This window comes from Artemia franciscana, chromosome 2 (genome assembly GCF_032884065.1).
Source record: "Artemia franciscana chromosome 2, ASM3288406v1, whole genome shotgun sequence".
Classification (NCBI taxonomy): Eukaryota; Metazoa; Arthropoda; class Branchiopoda; order Anostraca; family Artemiidae; genus Artemia; species Artemia franciscana.
The window spans coordinates 53,973,934-53,992,262 of NC_088864.1; the positions used below are offsets into that span (position 1 = coordinate 53,973,934).

General features: G+C 35.2%; 1 protein-coding gene across 10 annotated transcripts in view; it reads left to right on the forward strand.

Moving 5' to 3' along the window:
• The window catches only part of LOC136043700 (NADP-dependent malic enzyme-like), a 170,588-nt gene that overhangs the window by 138,323 nt on the left and 13,936 nt on the right, over window positions 1–18,329 (forward strand). For all 10 annotated transcript variants that reach the window (XM_065728601.1, XM_065728622.1, XM_065728592.1 and 7 more), the window contains exon 11: window positions 9,911–10,034. In XM_065728601.1, coding sequence (XP_065584673.1) covers window positions 9,911–10,034 — 124 coding nt within the window. The remainder of the gene's footprint in view (window positions 1–9,910; window positions 10,035–18,329) is intronic.

Genomic DNA, 18,329 nt, shown 5'->3' on the forward strand with positions numbered 1-18,329 from the left:
AGTTAGGGGGCGTGTTTCAGTGCTTTGACGAGTTTTGTGCTTCTGGAATCCAGTAAAATAGTAAATCTGAATTTTGTTTCTTTTCGTTAAGTATGCCATATGAGCTCTTAGCTCTTATTGGTAGTAGTGGACGCCAAATTAAAAAAAAAAGAAAGATGGGTCAAAAATTAGCAAAAATAAGCTAAAACATATGGTGCCAAATAGCGTAATAAGAGGTATATTTTTTTGAAGGTTTTGTTGCCTTTTAGAACCAACGGATTGTTATTGTCTGGATTTTTATGGGCGAAAAACGTTGCCAAATTTAAATAATTAGTGTTGCTATTTGTTTTCGTTGTTCAACGAAGCGACTGTTACGAAAATATGGTATTGCACAAAATATTTGATAGTTTTGAAACAACTAGAAGAAAAATCTTCAAGAATCACGGTTGCCAAGTCTAAATATTCTCAAATTGCTCCAAGGGGCTAAAAACGTACTTATTTTAATGTCCTTGCTACTTCAATAATTACTAGAAAATAACACATGTATGTAAAGTACACTCTGTCACCGACTCTTTGGGGTATGATAAAAAAAAATGCATTAAAGTTCTTAGAAATGTAGGTCGTATTTTGTTATTAATTTTTTTTGGAATATAGTAACACTAAAGATTTGTATTATTACTTTTGATTTTTGTCAGATCAGTTCACAAATTGAAACTTCCGTATACTTGCAGAATGTGAAAAACTATCACTTTACTGAAAACTCAGCATGCTTGAGTTTTTTTAAAGCGTTATTGTTGTATACCAGAAGTTATCGAAATCATGACTCGTGAAAGACTACGTAGAGCCTTGTAGCAGAATTTTCATGAACTTTTTACTCCTAAGAAAACCTCTTGTTTTTTTGCGTCACTTTTGTGCTTTCAGTAAAGCTCTAGTTTATAGAATTGTACAAATATAAGGAAGTATTACAAGTAAGTTTATTTGAGCTAGATTTGTAGACATATTTTGCACAATCTGCGAAGCAATAATTTTTGTTCGTTTAAGTTTTAACTTCGCTCTTTACTTCCGTAAATGAAAACTTTTTCTTAAAATCAGTGTCTTTACCAACAGTGAAACTACCTTAGTCTGTAGTCTAGATATCACTTATTTAGGCCTGGACGCATTTGAACGGTCTTGATTCTAGGCCATTGTTCACTTTTAGATCTCATTCTCTTAGAGCAATTTTTTTCTGTATGGGGTTTGTGGATTTTAATTCTTTTTTTTAAACTCCCCTTATATGTTCAAACAATTCATTTTCTCTTCATATGTCTCACTTCGTGTTCTGATGTCATTGTATATTATCATTGAATGATGCTTTTAGGATAAAACAAATTTTATTTGAATGGGGAAATCGTAGGAGGACATATAAAATGTACAGATATGTGAATTTGAAAATGCAGATTCTGACTACATTTCCCTGTCTTTTAAGAGTGCCTTAATCGCAATCTCAAATAGACGTTTCGTTTTTTAAAATATGTTTTAATTCACCTTGATAAATCTCAATAATACTATTTCATACTTTTTTATGATCTACCTTAAATCCAAAACTCTTATTACAGCCTATTGCTGTACAAGTTTACTATTTTACTGAATTTAATCCTAGATTTTCTGTCTCTGTGATTCAAACTTTTAGAAAAGAAAATTGTTATCTATAAAGAGATTTATTTTTCGTTTAATCTGTATCATGTTTGAAAATTGCTCTGACAATCCTCAAGTATCTTCAAAATTCGTCTCTTAATTTCGGTCTGTTTGTGTCTCTGTCGGTCTAATTTGGACTGTCGCATTACGATTGTGACAATAAAAGATTGATTGCCAAGAAAGTAAACAAGACTTTTTGAATATAGTAAATATTAATTTATGAATAAGTAGCATATTTAACGAAAAGAAACAAAATTCAAATGTACTATTTTACTGGGTTTAAACCTGGATTTTCCTTCTCAATGAGCATAACTTTTGGAAAAGAAAACTATTTGAATGATATCTGAAATGAATTCAGTTTCCATCTGCGTTTTAAAATTACTCTGACAATACTTAAGCATCTTCAAAATCAGTCTGTTGAACTTAGGGAATTCACTAAAGGGATTTCTATGGAGATAATGTTGTTAGGAAATCACTAGAAACGTCCTTTTTAGTGTCCTCTTGAGCCCAATTTCCCGGAGCTTCAGCAGGTTAAATTAGTGAATTGAAACAGTGTCGAAAATTACCCTTTGAAATTTAATAGAAAAAACTTGTTTTTACCTTGTTGCTCTCTATGAAAAGAATCAAATCAAGTCTTTTCCTCTATGATATATTTTTCAGTTACTTTTTAATAAATTAAAGCTATATAATTAGTAATGTTGATTTGGTAAAAATTTGACTTAGAGAGTTTGTTGAAGCTGTTCTAAACTATTCGGAATCATGAATTTTTTTCTTAGAGGAACATGGTGGATTTGACACTTTCCGAAAATTGTATCTTAGACTCTTATTCTCTTAGGGACACCGTGTGTGTTCGCATTATCTTTTAGGTGGAATTGAAAGATTCTGGGAGGGAGGTTGGGGGGAGCCAGTTTATTTGTTGGTGGTAACCATAAAGTTTTTTACTGACTGTGGTACCTTTCTGTGGCTTTGAACCATGTGCCGAAGGTCAAATAAGAGTAGCGTACTTCATCCAGGTGCATCAGTGCCATTTTATATCATTCTTAGAGCTAAATCTACTTTTTGATGGCCCTTTGTTTATTGTATTATCTTGCCATTAATCCAAAGGTTTTGAGAACAAATCCCATGATATTAAATAAAAATGATATATATTCTAATATGCTTTTTGGTGATAACGTATAATTAAGATGTTTTTAGGGGACTTAATTGGGATGCCGTTCAATGGCTTATAGCCATGAGCCATAGTTCAAATAACAGTGCTTCATGCAGATGCAATAATGATATCTTTTATAATTTAAGGGCTAACTCTGCTTTTTGTCAGCTCTGTTCTGTATTGTATTATCTTTCTTGCTAAACTAATAAAATGTTTACTTTTTCGTTTTAAATTCAAGTATTTACACTCAAATTATGTGTACCCAAGCTCTCAACAGGATTTTTAGTTATGTGAAACTATAAAATTAAAAAAGCAAGACAATGTGATAGTCTAATACTTCAAGCCTTTTAAGTATATATATATATATATATATATATATATATATATATATATATATATATATATATATATATATATATATATATATATATATATTTGGATTGTTAACTTTTGCCTCGGCTTGTCTGTCATTATGAAAGGCATACCGCCGAACCTTTGTTTCTTTTAATTGTTCAGGTGGTGGGACAAAAACATCTTTTTCTTCCAATGATATATCTAGTCCAAGTTTTTATGGGACTTGGTATCTACCAAGTGACATATAGCGATCGCAAATTCTGTCGGTCTGTCTGTCCTGGTTTTGCTACTTTAGGCCTTTCCAGGTAAGCTAGGACGATGAAACCTGGCAGGCGTATCAGGAACGAGACCAGATTAAATTAGAACTTGTCGTTTCCCCGATTCGACCACCTGGGGGGGGGGAGTGGGGAGGACGGTTAAATCGGAAAAATTAAAAAAAAATGAGGTATTTTAAACTTACGAACGGATGATCGGATTTTAAGGAAATTTGATGTTTGGAAGGATATCATGTCTCAGAGCTCTTGTTTTAAATCCCGACCGGATCTGGTGACATTGCGGGGAGTTGGGGGGGGGCTAAAATCTTGGAAAACGCTTAGAATGGAGGGATTGGGATGAAACTTGGTGGGGAAAATAAGCAGAAGTCTTAGATACGTGATTAATATAATTGGAACGGATCCGCTCTATTTTGGGGAATTGGGGGGAGGGGGGTTAATTCTGAAAAATTAGGAAAAAATGACGTATTTTATTATAAAAATGAAGTGATCATATCTTAATAAAATTTATATTTAGAAGGACCTTGTAGCTTAAATATCTTATTTTAAATCCCGACTGGATCCAGTGTCAATGGGGGGAGGGGGGAATAAGAAATTCTTGGAAAACGCTTAAGGCGGAGAGATCAGGATGAAACTTGGTGGGAAAAATAAGCACAATTCCTAGATACATGATTGACAAAACCGGAATGGATCCGCTCTCTTTGGGCTAGTTGGGGGGGGGGGTGTGGTTAATTATGAGAAATTAAAAATGAGGTATTTTTAACTTACGGACGGGTGATCGGATCTCAATGAAATCTGTGGATATCATGTCTCAGAGCTCTTATTTTAAATCCCGACCGGATTTGGTGACATTGGGGGGAGTTTGGGGGGGGGAACCTAAAATCATGGAAAACGCTTAGAGTGGAGGGATTGGGATGAAACTTGGTGGAAAAAATAAGCATAAGTCTTAGGTACGTGATTGACATAATTGGAACGGATCCGCTCTATTGGGGGGGGGGAGTAATGTTGAAAAATTAGAAAAAATTACGTATTTTTAACATACGAAGGAGTGATTGGTTCTTCATGAAACTTCATATTTAGAAGGACCTCGTAACTCTGATCTCTTATTTTAATCTCAACCGGATCCAGCGTCATTGGGGGGGGGGGGAATCTTAGAAAATACTTAAAGTGGAGTAATCAGGATGAACGGATCCGCTCTCTTTGGTGGAGTTGGGGAGGGCAATCAATTCGGTCCAAAAATGACATAGCGTTGCCGAGACCCAGTTATGTATATGCCACGTGCCATACTGGGCCCGGCAGCGAGGCTGCTGGGACCCAAAACCCACTGTCACCAGCCGCTGACCCACTGTCAGCGGTTAGAACACAACGAACAATGGGAATCCATATATAGAAGCATGCCATGTGCCATGCTGGGGCCCGGTGGCGAAGCCGTCGGTACCCAGCACTGTCAGCGGTTAGAAACCAAGGGACAATGAGAATCCATATATAGAAGCCTGCCGCGTGCCATGCTGGGGCCCGGTGGCGAAGCTGCCGGGACCCAGCTAGTATATATATATATATATATATATATATATATATATATATATATATATATATATATATATATATATATATATATATATATATATATATATATATATATATATATATATATATATATATATATATATATATATATCTTTAGTATGCTTTTTGGGGGTAACATTTCTTATGCTGGTAGAAATACTTTTGCCAAGGTCCATAGCTCTCAACGGAAGTTCCAAGACCTTGGAGAAAATACCAAAAAGTAGTGATCCTGGCCCCAATAAGATCCTAAGCTACTAACAAGTTTCAAGTCAGCTTGTTTATTTGACAGTTTTCCAGCACTGTAGTAAGTCTTGTTTGTTGAATTATTTTTGTATTGTTAATACAAATAATTCACTCCATTGGTGCACTATGAGCAGCCTTGGAGGGGAGTGTGGGTAACCCTATTCCGTGAAATCTTCTAAAATGAGCAAGAATCCTTGCCTCTTCAGCAAAATAAATGCTATCAAACACCTTATCTTATTCGAACAGTGAGAAAAAACCTTATCAACAGTGAGATTAAACCGAAAACCCTCAGAATGGCATCAAATAGGACTCAGCAGTTGGGTGCTATCTATGACGGTGACAGAGACTAGAAGTGCCTGCTAGAAAACCCATTGTCTCCCTCCAGTAAAATCAAAAAAATGAACGTAAGGATATCTCTGAAAAAAATTTACTGAATTTGGCCCTCCCCTCTTGCTAGTCTCATGCGTTTCTGTCCTCAGATCCTCTGCATAAACGAGTAAAAAAATAAATTATGTAAAATAAGTCAGTATAAATTTAACCAATTTGTTAGCTGCAAATAAAATATATAGTACTACCTTATTTTACATTCTCCCTTCATCGTCTGTAGGAAGGAAGCGAATTTATATATATTTTTTTTAAATAAAGATAATTGACATTTGTTTGGTAAGTTTTTTTCAAGACCTCTTTGATCTAGCCTAGTAACGCCAAACTTCACCTTGTCATAGCTATTGTTCTGCCTTTAGTTTAATTTATATTAAAATATATTTTTAACTGATTTTTCGTGGTTTCTTAGTCTATTTTAGGTTTCTGATCAGTTCTTTGCTATTTAGACGCTGTCATTAAAAAAGTTAAAATTTGAATTATCGAAATATGGGTTCTGGTTATTATCGCTTTTTAGCTAGTAATGATATTATGACACTGGTATATGTAAAAATCTGAAGTAAAGTTATATTTCTGCACACGAAGCAGATCTCTTAGGAACAAGATATACTTATCCTGTTTCCGCTGTACGATTCCTGTTTCCTGTTCCATTAGTTCTGAGTCCGTCATACTTATCAAATCCAAAAAGTTTTTTGTATTACTCACGTTTTCACTACAAAGAAAGTAATATCCCAAGAAGATATCACCGTATGTTTGTGACAAGGATAATTGATATCTCTCTGAAGATCTGTTTCAAGAGATCTTTTGTATCCTTCAGCCCAAACTTATTTCTGCTGAGACAATCCATGATCATTTGGCCCCCTCCAGATCTGAGTTTATTTTTACTTTTCTCTCCAGTATCATAGTTGATGCTCTAATTCTGTCAAAGCAGGCTGTTCTAAGGTTCCATATGGATCCTAATCTTTTTTTAATAGTTTGGTATCGATAGAAAATACAACTAAGAGGCATTAGTAAACCAATAGATGACCGTCTATTGTAGTTAGTGTTGGGATATTTTGGTATACATTGTCATATTTAAGAAGGAAATGTCTTAAGTTTTAGATCGAGATGTAGGCTACGGTATATACCGTATATACGGTAAGCAAGCTTATACTGCTTATACTTAAGCTGATACTCCATTGTGACAGCCTCCATGTCCATAGTGTGTTTTGATTTAGTTCAACATACGAGTATATACCGGTATATACGGTAATTGTGTTTGGTAATATCAGTAAGTTAAAAAAAAATGCTGATGTAAAGTCCATTTACTTGCATATATTAATGCCCGGAATGTGTGAAAAAAAAAGTTTGGTTAAATTAGATAATAGGGAATAAGCACCTTAATACTGAGAATATAAAGAAACAATATATGTGGCAATAAGAATTGATAGGTATGATTCAGAGTATTAAGATAACATTACAAATATTTAGATAATATTAGGTGCAGGGAGGTTTAGACTTAACTAAGGGTAAGTATGGTTAACTCAGTTTGGTTAGATCAGATGGTTGAGAGTTAGCATCTCAATTTTAGGGTCAATGGACAGCCACAACTTTAGATTTGTTTTCTATCGGTGAAATAAAATATTGTGGGATCATATATTCCTTTTTGGGTAAAAGTGGTCTTTGTGGAAAAAATCAATATATGATTGAGAGCGTTCAGGTAATATTACAAATGTTAATATACTATCAGGAGCAAGGGAGTTGAAATACTCCTAACGGTAAGTATGATTTCCTCATTTTGGTTAACGAAGGTGGTAGAGTATAAGCATCTCAGTATTATGGTCAAAGAACGTCCACTATTTTAAGCTTTATTCATTGATAAAAGTAAAATATTGAGAGACCGCAAATTCCTTTTTGGGTAAAAATTTTTGTGAAAAAAAATATGATAGATCTGATTGAGATATTTTAAGATGCTATTGCTTGCGGTAAATTACTATTATGGGGGGAGAGGGTTGAAATGTTCCTAATGATAAGTATGGCGCACATTACAAAAACTGTGCAAAATTTAAGTTGTGAAAATGGCAAGCAGCGGGACGTCACCAGACTGGTAAACATTTGTCATCCATCCTTTGATGTCAAATATTTCTTCCTTCACAATCTCCTGAAATTTCCCAAGTACTATAAATCTTATAGCCTCAAATATCCCAAAAATCATAGGCGAGAACATAGGATGACATTAAAACCTTTTACAAGAATGAAAATGAGCTTCTAACTAGAAAAGATTTTGGAATATGTTCATTTTGAGCGGAATCTTCTGATTTTAAGGGTTTTTAACAGAAGTTTAATTAAAATATAATTTTTTGTTTTAACTAGTAGGAGTGGCAATGTCAGGCGTATACACTTGCGAAAAAATTGGGAAAAGTCAAAATGGGATACAATTGTTTTTACGCTTGTACTAGAAGATAATGTTGAATGTATTTTTTCTGATCCGTAGATTTTTCTGTAGATAGAGGGGGACACTGCTTAATGTCTTCTTGTTTCCCTGGGGGCATTACCTCCATGGCTCCCTTGCCAGAACAGCCCTGTAAACATCCACAGTGCCCCAAGGACTGTGGGGCGGTTGACATCCCCTAAGACATAATTACTGGATCTTTCAACGATACTGAACAAAATAGCTCTCTTAAAATTTATACCAGATGTGTTTTGGGGAATAATAGGCTTGGTGGTGGAATGATTGCCCTCCATTGGCTTTTCACTCTTAAAAAGGGCACTAGAACTTCCGACTTCCAATAGCCCCCTCAAATCCGAAGTTTATAAGACCACTGTTCCATAAAAATCTTATATACCCGGGGTATAACTTACAATTCTTGCCCTGAGTTCTGGGGGTAGTTTCCATCCTGAAAATTTTATTATGTGCTCTCTGGGCTATTGTGAACAAAATGGTTATGTCACAATGTCGAACGAATGCGTTTGGGGAAAAGATGATATCAGGTGTCGAGGGGGGGGGGGGGTAATAGTTGCCTTCATCACTTTTGAGTCTAAAATGTCAACTAGAACTATATTTGTCCAGTAAAGAGCCTTTTCTAAAGTTTACACTACCAATCCTTCCATAAAAACTTTATATGCCACTGGGGCTAAACTTACAACCTTTGCCCGCCAATCAGGGGGAGGGGATCAACCTCAAAAGCCTTGTTATGTGGTCTTTGGACTGTTCTTTGAACAAATTGCTGTTTGAAAATTTCTATCAGATGCATCCAGAAATAGAGAACAAAATTTAAACTTAATACAATAAGAGCGATCCTTTTAAGATCAAAATTATTTCTATATGAGGGAGGCTACCCTCACCTCAGCCCTACGATCTTTACGTTAAAATTTTATACGGTTTAGATAATATATCTTCCCTTGGGTCTTAGCACTCGTTTTTTAAGAACTGGTAAAGAAAGTAGAGCTTTAGAATAAAAAGTGGGAGAGTGAGGAGGAGCAGTTCCTTCCTACATAAAATAATTTCTGTTGTTAAATGTGTATCCTGTCTTAAATGCAAAGGAGGCTACAACTCCCTTAAAGCCCGTTTTTACATTCAAATTTAACACTTGTGTTACTTCTTCGAACAAATATTTTTTACTGAAATGTTCTACACTTTTCTTACTTTGGTAAATAAAAAAAAATTATCAAAAATTTAAAGAATAAATATCAGTAGGCTATATGTATATTGATCTGACAACCGACGGTTATTTTTTTCAGAAAATGCAAATTATTTTCTAGTCTTGAGGGGTTTGTCAGCCCTACTGATGTCAAATTTTTCTCGTTTGAGTTTGACTTGGTTATTTACTACAATTTCTGTTGGTTTTGGTTTTCATATATTTATTGATGGTGATTTGTTGTGGTTTTATGCTTGGAAGATTATATGATTATTTTTTCTGCTTATCTATGCCTTAATGGAACTCTTTAATGTTCTTTGAAAAACTTGTTTTGCGGAAAATTTTTTAAAATTAATTTTTAAAAAAATTAATAAACAATCTGATTGCATAGCCTAAATCAAATTTATCCTTCTTCATGGCAATTCATCTTTTGAAATTGTTTAAAATAAATTTCGAAATATGGATGTTATAAACATGTGTATTTTGTCGCATGGTCTTTTAGTTGTTTGAATAATTGTTTAAATTTCAATGATGGTATGATTTATGTATAAATGTATATATAAACATATAAATAAATATATAATAATGTATAGTATTATATATAAATATATAATTTATATATTTGAAAAAAAAACATGCAAAAGATGGTATAATTGTTTAAATTTAAATTTCAGGCTCTAGCTGATCTCGTGACGGAAGAAGATTTGTCGGTTGGGAGGTTGTACCCCCCTCTTTCAAGTATCCGAGAGTGCTCTTTCAGCATTGCGACCTACATAGCAGAACACGTTTATAAAGCAGGTAAGTTTTCAGATACTGAAAATTTTAAAAACGTATCAGGCCGTTGAAATTTGAATAATAATAAGTATGGATTGGGTTTGTACAGCCAGATGGTAGAATTTGCTGCAAAAACCCTGATATTTAATTTTTATTTAAGACGTTGGCCAGGAATGTCAATTCACAAAAATGTAGGAGGGCGGTGCAAAACATATTAACGAAACAAAGGCGGGAACAGTTTTGTTGTTTTTTCATTTTTTTTTTTTCAATTGAAATACCGAAAAAGATATTCTATTCAAATTAATGCTGGTAACTAAACGTCCAACTGGAGAAGGACATATGGTGGACATATGGTGGCTGGAATTGTTCATCTACATAGTTTTTCGCCAACAAACCGGTCAACCATTAGTTACTGACCTTCTTAAATGCAGGAGATGGACATATCCTGGCCACGTCCGTCTCATGCTAGAGGATCAACTCCGATGTAAAGTCTATAAGTGGTAAAAGTGGTGGAGTTTTTACTCTCCCGTTTCCCAAAGCGACTCCCTTGTGTATGGAAGAGTATGTAAAGAGTATTGTAAAGAGTATGGAAAACTGATAAAGAGTGTAAAGAGTATATAGAATATGTAGGCATATGTATGGAATAGTATGTAAAGAGTATTGAGAGCATTGCAAAGAGTATGGGAAACTGATAAGTGCTTATAAACAGTATGTAAAGTATATAGGTGTATGTACGGAAGAGTTTGTAAGAAGTATTAAGAATTTGTTAAGAGTATTGGAAACTGATATGAGTTTGTAAAGGTTGCGTAAAGTATACGGGAGTTCTATGGGAAGTTTCCCAAAGGAAACATAATTTTTTACCTTTTTTCAATAGTTCAGTAAATATGTTAACTGGAAAAATACCCAAAGAAGTTGTCGAGTACTTAGTTGGGTAGTTTGACACTAATTCTTGAACAACTACTTTGAAAGTTCTGTTACGCTTTCTGCATTTCCCCTACGTCCACAGTAGTATTAAAGTTTAGCTTTGAACATAACTCCCTTGCTAATCCATGTGTTAAGTACTTCATCAATCTTCCGAGTTGACCAAGATCAAAGTTTTGGTCCATTATTTGTTAAGACAAAATAGCGAACCACGTACAGTAAACGTGAGAGGTTTCCCCTGTAAAATAACGCAATCTGAATATTTGCATACTCCCTCCTTTCTAATCTGCTTAGGTATCAAGTTGTCGTCTGAGCAATGTGGCTTAGGTAGCCATGACTAACTATTTAATCAGTATTCTGAAAGAATTAAGCGGCTTTCACACTAGGTTTGTAATTTTCTACTTTAAGTGGGCAAGTTACGTTACATTAAGGAAAACCTTTCACACCTAAACTAGTCCTTTGATACTAGACTGAGGTAAATTATTCACAAAATAATCATGATCGTCACCTAGAATTATCACAGTAATCATAAGCAAACTGTTTAAGAGTGAAAGGTGCGTAATGGATATTGAAGCTCAGATCCGGCGTGAAAGGCTTTCCCGAGAAAGTGCATTAGTTTATTTTCAGCATTTGTTAATTCATCTTCTGATAATTTCATTTTGTTGCTGCTATATTGATTTTTCCATAGCGTATCATAAACTTACTCAACGTAAAATTCTGGGTAGAGTTCGAGTCTACTTAGCAATGTTTACGTAATTTGCTTCGTAACATTACATTACATAACGTCAGTTCCTAAGCCATGCTAGCATAAATGGTTCCACGGCGTACTTTGAAGCAGTATTTACTGTTTTTGTTTCTATATTTCACCTAAAGTCGAAGCCTCATCTAACTTCAAAATTGAATTTTTTTATTTTTTTTATGGCACTTAGTATTAACCAAGTGACATCTAGCAATCGCAAATTCTGTCGGTCTGTCGGTCTGTCTGTTGGTCCCGGTTTTGCTACTTTAGGCACTTCCAGGTAAGCTAGGACAATGAAATTTGTCAGGCGTATCAGGGACCGGACCAGATTAAATTAGAAATAGTTTTTTACCCGACTTGACCATCTGGGGGGGGGGAGTGGGGGCCCGTTAATTCGGAAAAAATAGAAAAAATGAAGTATTTTTAACTTACGAACGGTTGATCAAATCTAAACGAAATTTGATTTTTGGAAGGATATCGTGTCTCAAAGCTGTTGTTTTAAATTCCGACCGGATCTGGTGACATTGGGGGGAGTTGGGAGGGGGAAACCTAAAATCTTGGAAAACACTTAGAGTGGATGGACTGGATGAAACTTGGTGGGAAAAATAAGCACAAGTCCTGATTGACATAACCGGAACGGATCCGTTCTCTTTGGGGTAGTTGGGGGGGGGGGGTAATTCTGGAAAATTAGAAAAAGTGAGGTATTTTTAACTTACGAACGGGTGTTCGGATCTCAATGAAATTTGATATTTGGAAGGATATCGTGTCTCAAAGCTCTTATTTTAAATCCCGACCGGATATGGTGACATTGTGGAGAGTTTGGGGAGGGGGGACCTAAAATCATGGAAAATGCTTAGATTGGAGGGATCGTAACTCTTATTTTGAATCTCAACCGGATCCAGCGTCATTAGGGGGGGGGACAGGTACTAGGGACCGGGAATCTTAGAAAATACTTAAAGCGGTGGGATCAGGATGAAACTGGATGGGGAGAATAAAAACCTGTCTAAGATACGTAACTTACATAACCGGACCGGATCTGCTCTCTTTGGTGTAGTTGGGGGGGGGGGTAATTTGGAAAAATGAGGTATTTGTAACTTACGAAAGGGTGACCAGATCTTAATGAAATTTGATATTTAGAAGGATCTTGTGCTTTAAAGCTCTAATTTTGAATTCCGACCAGATCCTGTGACATTGGGGGGAGTTGGAGGGGGAAACCGGAATTCTTGGAAATCGTTAAAATTGGGGTATTTTTATCCTACGAATAGGTTATCGGATCTTATTGAAATTTAATATTTAGAAGTAACTCATGGCTCAGAGCTCTTCTTTCAAATCCCGACCAGATCTTTTGACATTGGGGGGGGGGAGTTGGAGGGGGAAATCTTGGAAAACACTTTGAGTGGAGGAATCGGGATGTAGCTTGGTGGATAGAATAAGCAAATGTCCTTGATACGTGATTGACGTAACCGTACCGGATTCGCTCTCTTTTGGGGAGTTTGGGGCAGGGGTTCAGTGATTTGTCAAGTTTGGTGCTTCTGGACGTGCTAGGATGATGAAAACTGGTAGGCGTTTCAGTGAGCTGCACAAACTGACTTTATGAAGTTGTTTTCCCAGACTCGATCATCTGGGGGGCTAAATAGAGAGGAAAAATTAGAAAAAATGAGGTATTTATAACTTACGAGTGGGTGATCGGATCTTAATGAATTTTGATATTTAGAAGGACATCGTGACTCAGAGCTCTTATTTTAAGCCTCTGATTTTCCTTTTAAATCAATCTAATGATTCTTAGAATTTTGTTAGAGCTCATACCATATGAGCTCTTGGCTCTTAGCTCTTCTGGCCTCGTCACAAGTGCCATATGAGCTCTTAGCTCTTGTTTTATTTATCTCTGCCTTCCAATATCCAATGGATATGCTTATCCCACTCGATTCTTCGTTATGTGAAACTAGGCGGATCAAAATTTCAGCGTATTAAGGCCTCAAGGTTAGTGATTTGTCAGCGTGCTTTCTACTTTGCTGATAATGAAGAAGTAGCCGAAACACCAAGGAGCAAAAACTTCTTAAATATGTGATTGTATTCTTAATTGAAAAAACAGTTTTGATCTGTCTTGTATAATTTCTCTAAGCATATTAATTCTTCCAAAAACTAACTTATCTTAGAGTTGCGATCACACAAGCTACGTAATTTTGTGTGCTGTTTTCGTTCAGTTTCGTAACTTTAAGTGTAATCAGTCACGTTTAAATAAATCCTTTCACACTAAGCTGACGTAAAAACTCATAAAATCAGCATAGTCATCATTTAAAAACCATCACAATCATCATAAGCAAACTATTCAAAAATAAAATCCGGAATGGGGATTCAGGTTCTAATCAAACAAGAAAGGCTTTCTAGAAAAAAATTTCTAATTCATGTTCGAAATTTACCAATTACTCATTCAGAAACTCCACTTTGTTGTTCCTATTGGCTTTTGACTTTCCCATTACGTAGCGTAAACTGACATAACATGAAATTCTAAGCAGAGCTAGAGTCTTCCTAGCGTTGCTTACGTTCGTTACGTTGCTACGGATAAAATCTACTCCTTAAGATTACATAACGTACAGTAAATGCTTAGGTTAGACTAGTGTGAAAGATTCTACTTTGTAGTGTGAAAGAAGCATAAGCATCATTCACTTGAAAACTAACTAACTACGCTTCTATAGCTAATCCTTCTATTCACAAGGATAAGTGACATAAGTGATCTTGGGTGGTAATCATATACCTTTAGGTATTAAATAAGGATGAAAATAAGCGTTTTCATACCTCATATAAATAGGTCGTTTCAATTTATTTTGTTAACTATAATAATATTACCGGCTCTACTATCGTATTATAACTGTCATTAACTAACGCTGTTATATATCTGCCCTGCAGATGTATAATTGTAGATACTATAGTGTATATATGCAGATACTTTATTATATATATCTGCCCTCTATTATATATCTTATCGTTGTTTTTCGAGAATAGGCAACGAAAGCGATCTTGTGCCTGAATCAAATGTCTTTAGGGTTGATCTAAATCGGGCATGTACACACGTTTTTTTTTGTGGATGCACAATAATAAAGAAGCAAATTTTATTTTATTATTTGAATAAGAAGTGTCCAGAAGTTTGAGAAAATCTAGGGTTTTTCTTTTTTTTTTGGGGGGGGGGGTGAAAGTCTAAGCTGTACCTTACCCTGCTTAAGTCTCTGATTTATGAATCCTCATAAATGGATTAACAAGTATAGCTCTCCGTGTAGGTCGAAAATTTGGTCTTCAGACAAAGCAGCAAATCACATATAGTAAACTTGAATAGTTACTTTTTAAAATGACACAAGTTTTATTAATATCATCTTTTCTAACTTGCTTATTTCAATTTCTGTAGTCAGTCAGATATTTTAGATCACCCTGTAGAAAGCTGAATCTTAATCTTTTTGATCATTGAAACCGAGCCGACAAGTTTTATGAAGTTTAAATAAGTTCATCGAAATTAGTTAGTAAGCCTACTAGTTTTTGTCAGAGGCTTAATAAGTCCCCTGACAGACTTTAAGTTCTTACCAAGTTGGCCTCATTTCGTCAAGTCCAACGATTTAAAATTGCGCTTTAAATGGCTTGATTTCATCCATTACCATTTGAAAATCGCAAACTTTAGGATTTCTGTGCTTGTTCTTGTTGAAGTAAACCAAAAGTTTATTTGAAGATAAGGCAAGGCTATCCATTGAAGTCCTAAGTTCATAAGGAAGTTCATGGAAGTTGGAACATAAATATAGGATTAAACGAGTGTCTACTTCTTAACTAAATAGTACGGAAAGTTAAAATTTTTGGTTTGGGTACAGTGGAATGTCGATTGATAATATTAAGAAAGATTTCAATAAAATGCATAAAATATTTGTAAAAGAGTATATAAAATAAGATTGTGGTTGAGTATTTCGGATCACACCTCTAATGGTGGAATTAATATTTTATTCTTAACGAGTGCAAGCTTTAATGGTGTACAAACCTTGTTGGAAAAAAAACTTATCTTAGTTAAATGTTACTTTAATTATGTAAAAAAAATGTACAAGCTGTTTTTTCAAAATTTTGAATTTTGTATTTTAATTTTAGCTTTTAAAAGGACAATGTCATCTTTGCTAGCAAATTTGTACCCTGGAAGCACTCTTTCATCTGTTACACCTTTCCCTAGAAAAAGAAATTTATGAACTCACCCTTCTCCCAGATCAAAATTTTAAAAAAATATATATTGTAAAAAAATCGGTAACTTTGACATAAAAGCGCACTTTCAGCATTTTAGAGTGTGCCATTTTGCTTTTGGGAGTGGGATTTTATTAAACCAATGTTTGGATAAAGTAGGGATGTTCATTAAAATTATTTTTTGACTACATTTGTCTTTTCAAGCACTTAAACAGTATGCATCAATAGACAGCCATTTTTTACCACTTTCTGCCGAAGAGGGGCAGTTTATTTTTAGTTTACTATGGGACATATTCTCTTTTTCTGTCTGTCACTACCCTGACACTAATCGTTCCACTAGAACTCCTTAAGGGCAACTTCATCACAGAAAAGTAGGATTCCAAATTTTGCTTAGTTATTCAATTTCTACCTTTATTCAACTGAATAAATTCTAAAAGCACTTTCTTAAAAGTTTAATTTTTGATGAAAGAAAAAGTCTTTATTATTCAAATTGTGTTCCCCTTCAGTTTAGTAAAATCTAAAAAGTTTTTGGTCATTATGGAGTCCTTATATGCAGCACCATATATATGTTTTTTTTTTCATGGATTTTCTTGGAGGGTGTTTAAACGAGAGACAAAGAATAGGTCCTTTTTTTTATTTAACTTCTGTGACTTGATAACTTTTTTAATTCGACGTTTGGAAGTATTTTGATGAGAATGTAACTAATTATTAATTTAACTAATCAAAATAAACTAGTAAGGTGTTAAGCTTTTGTCGAGTTTCTAAAATATTGTTAATAAATACAATTAAATGGTTAGGTCAAATGTCGGTTACGAATACAACTGTTTTGGGCTATTGAAGAAAATAAATGTTACCCGTCAAAAACTAGGAGCCTGGGAAAAATTAAATGATTTTCGAAAAAGTGGAAACACCCTCTAAAAATCAAAGAATCTTAATGAATATTGCACCATCAGATTCGTTGTATCAGAGAATCCTACTTTATGGTTGTACGTCATGAAATTTGCCCGATGTTTACGCATAGTATTTCTTATTGGAATGTTATACAAATATTTTTTGGGTTGGGGTTTTTTGCTGGGGGTTGGTATCTGCGGGGAGAATTTTCCGTTGTTTCAGGGCTACGATGGTTTTACCGCCCTAGCCGATACTACATGTTAAGACATAAAGGAAAACCAATAGTAAAATAGAGTTGCTTGGTCTAGAAAAATATTACTTCTGTCTAATTTTCGATTAGAAAAAAAAAACTTGAGCTGACCATTTTTATGGCACTTGGTATTAACCAAGTGACATATATCGATCGCAAATTCTGTCGGTCTGTCGGTCCCGATTTTGCTACTTTAGGCACTTACAGGTAAGCTATGACGATGAAATATGGCAGGCATATCAGGGACCGGATCAGATTAAATTAAAAATAGTCGTTTACCCGATTTGACCATCTGTGGGGGGAGTGGGGGGCCGGTTAATTCAGAAAAAAATAGAAAAAATGAAGTATTTCTAACTTACGGACGGGTGATGGGATTTTAATGAAATTTGAAGTTTGGAAGGGTATCGTGTCTCAGAGCTCTTATTTTAAATCCCGACCAGATCCGGTGACATTGGGGGGAGTTGGAGGGGGGAACCTAAAATCTTGGAAAATGCTCAGAGTGGAGGGATCGGGATGAAACTTGGTGGGAAAAATAAGCAGAAGTCCTAGATATGTGAGTGACATAACCGAAACATCCATTCTGTTTGGAGAGTTGGGGGGGGGGGGGTAATTCTGAAAAATTAGAAAAAATGAGGTATTTTTAACTTACGAAGGAGTGATCGGATCTTAATGAAATTTCATATTTAGAAGGACCTCGTAACTCAGATTTCTTACCTTAAATCCCGACCGGATCCGGAGTCATTAAGGGAGGGAGTTGGGGGGAACCAGAAATCTTGGAAAACACTTAAGGTGGAGAGATCAGGATGAAAATTGGCGGGAAGAATAAAAACAAGTCCAAGGTACGTGACTGACATAACTGGTACGGATCCGGTCTGGATCCGGTGACATATGAGGAGTTTGGGGGGGGACCTAAAATCTTGGAAAACGCTTATAGTGGAGGGATCGGGATGAAACTTGGTAGGAAAAATAAGCAGAAGTCCTAGATACGTGATTGACACAACTGGAATGAATCCGCTCTATTTGGGGGAGTTGGAGGGGGGGGGTAAATTTGAAAAATTAAAAAAACGAATTATTTTTAACTTACGAAGGAGTCATCGTATCTTAATGAAATTCCATAATTAGAAGGACCTCGTAACTTAGATCTCTCATTTTAAATCCCGACCGGAGCCAGTGTCATTGGGGGGGGGGCGAAATCTTGGAAAACATTTAAAGCGGATAGGATGAATCTTGGTGAGAGGAATAAAAACATGTCCAAGATACGTGACCGACATAACCGGACTGGATCCGCCCTCTTTGGTGGAGTTGGGGGGGA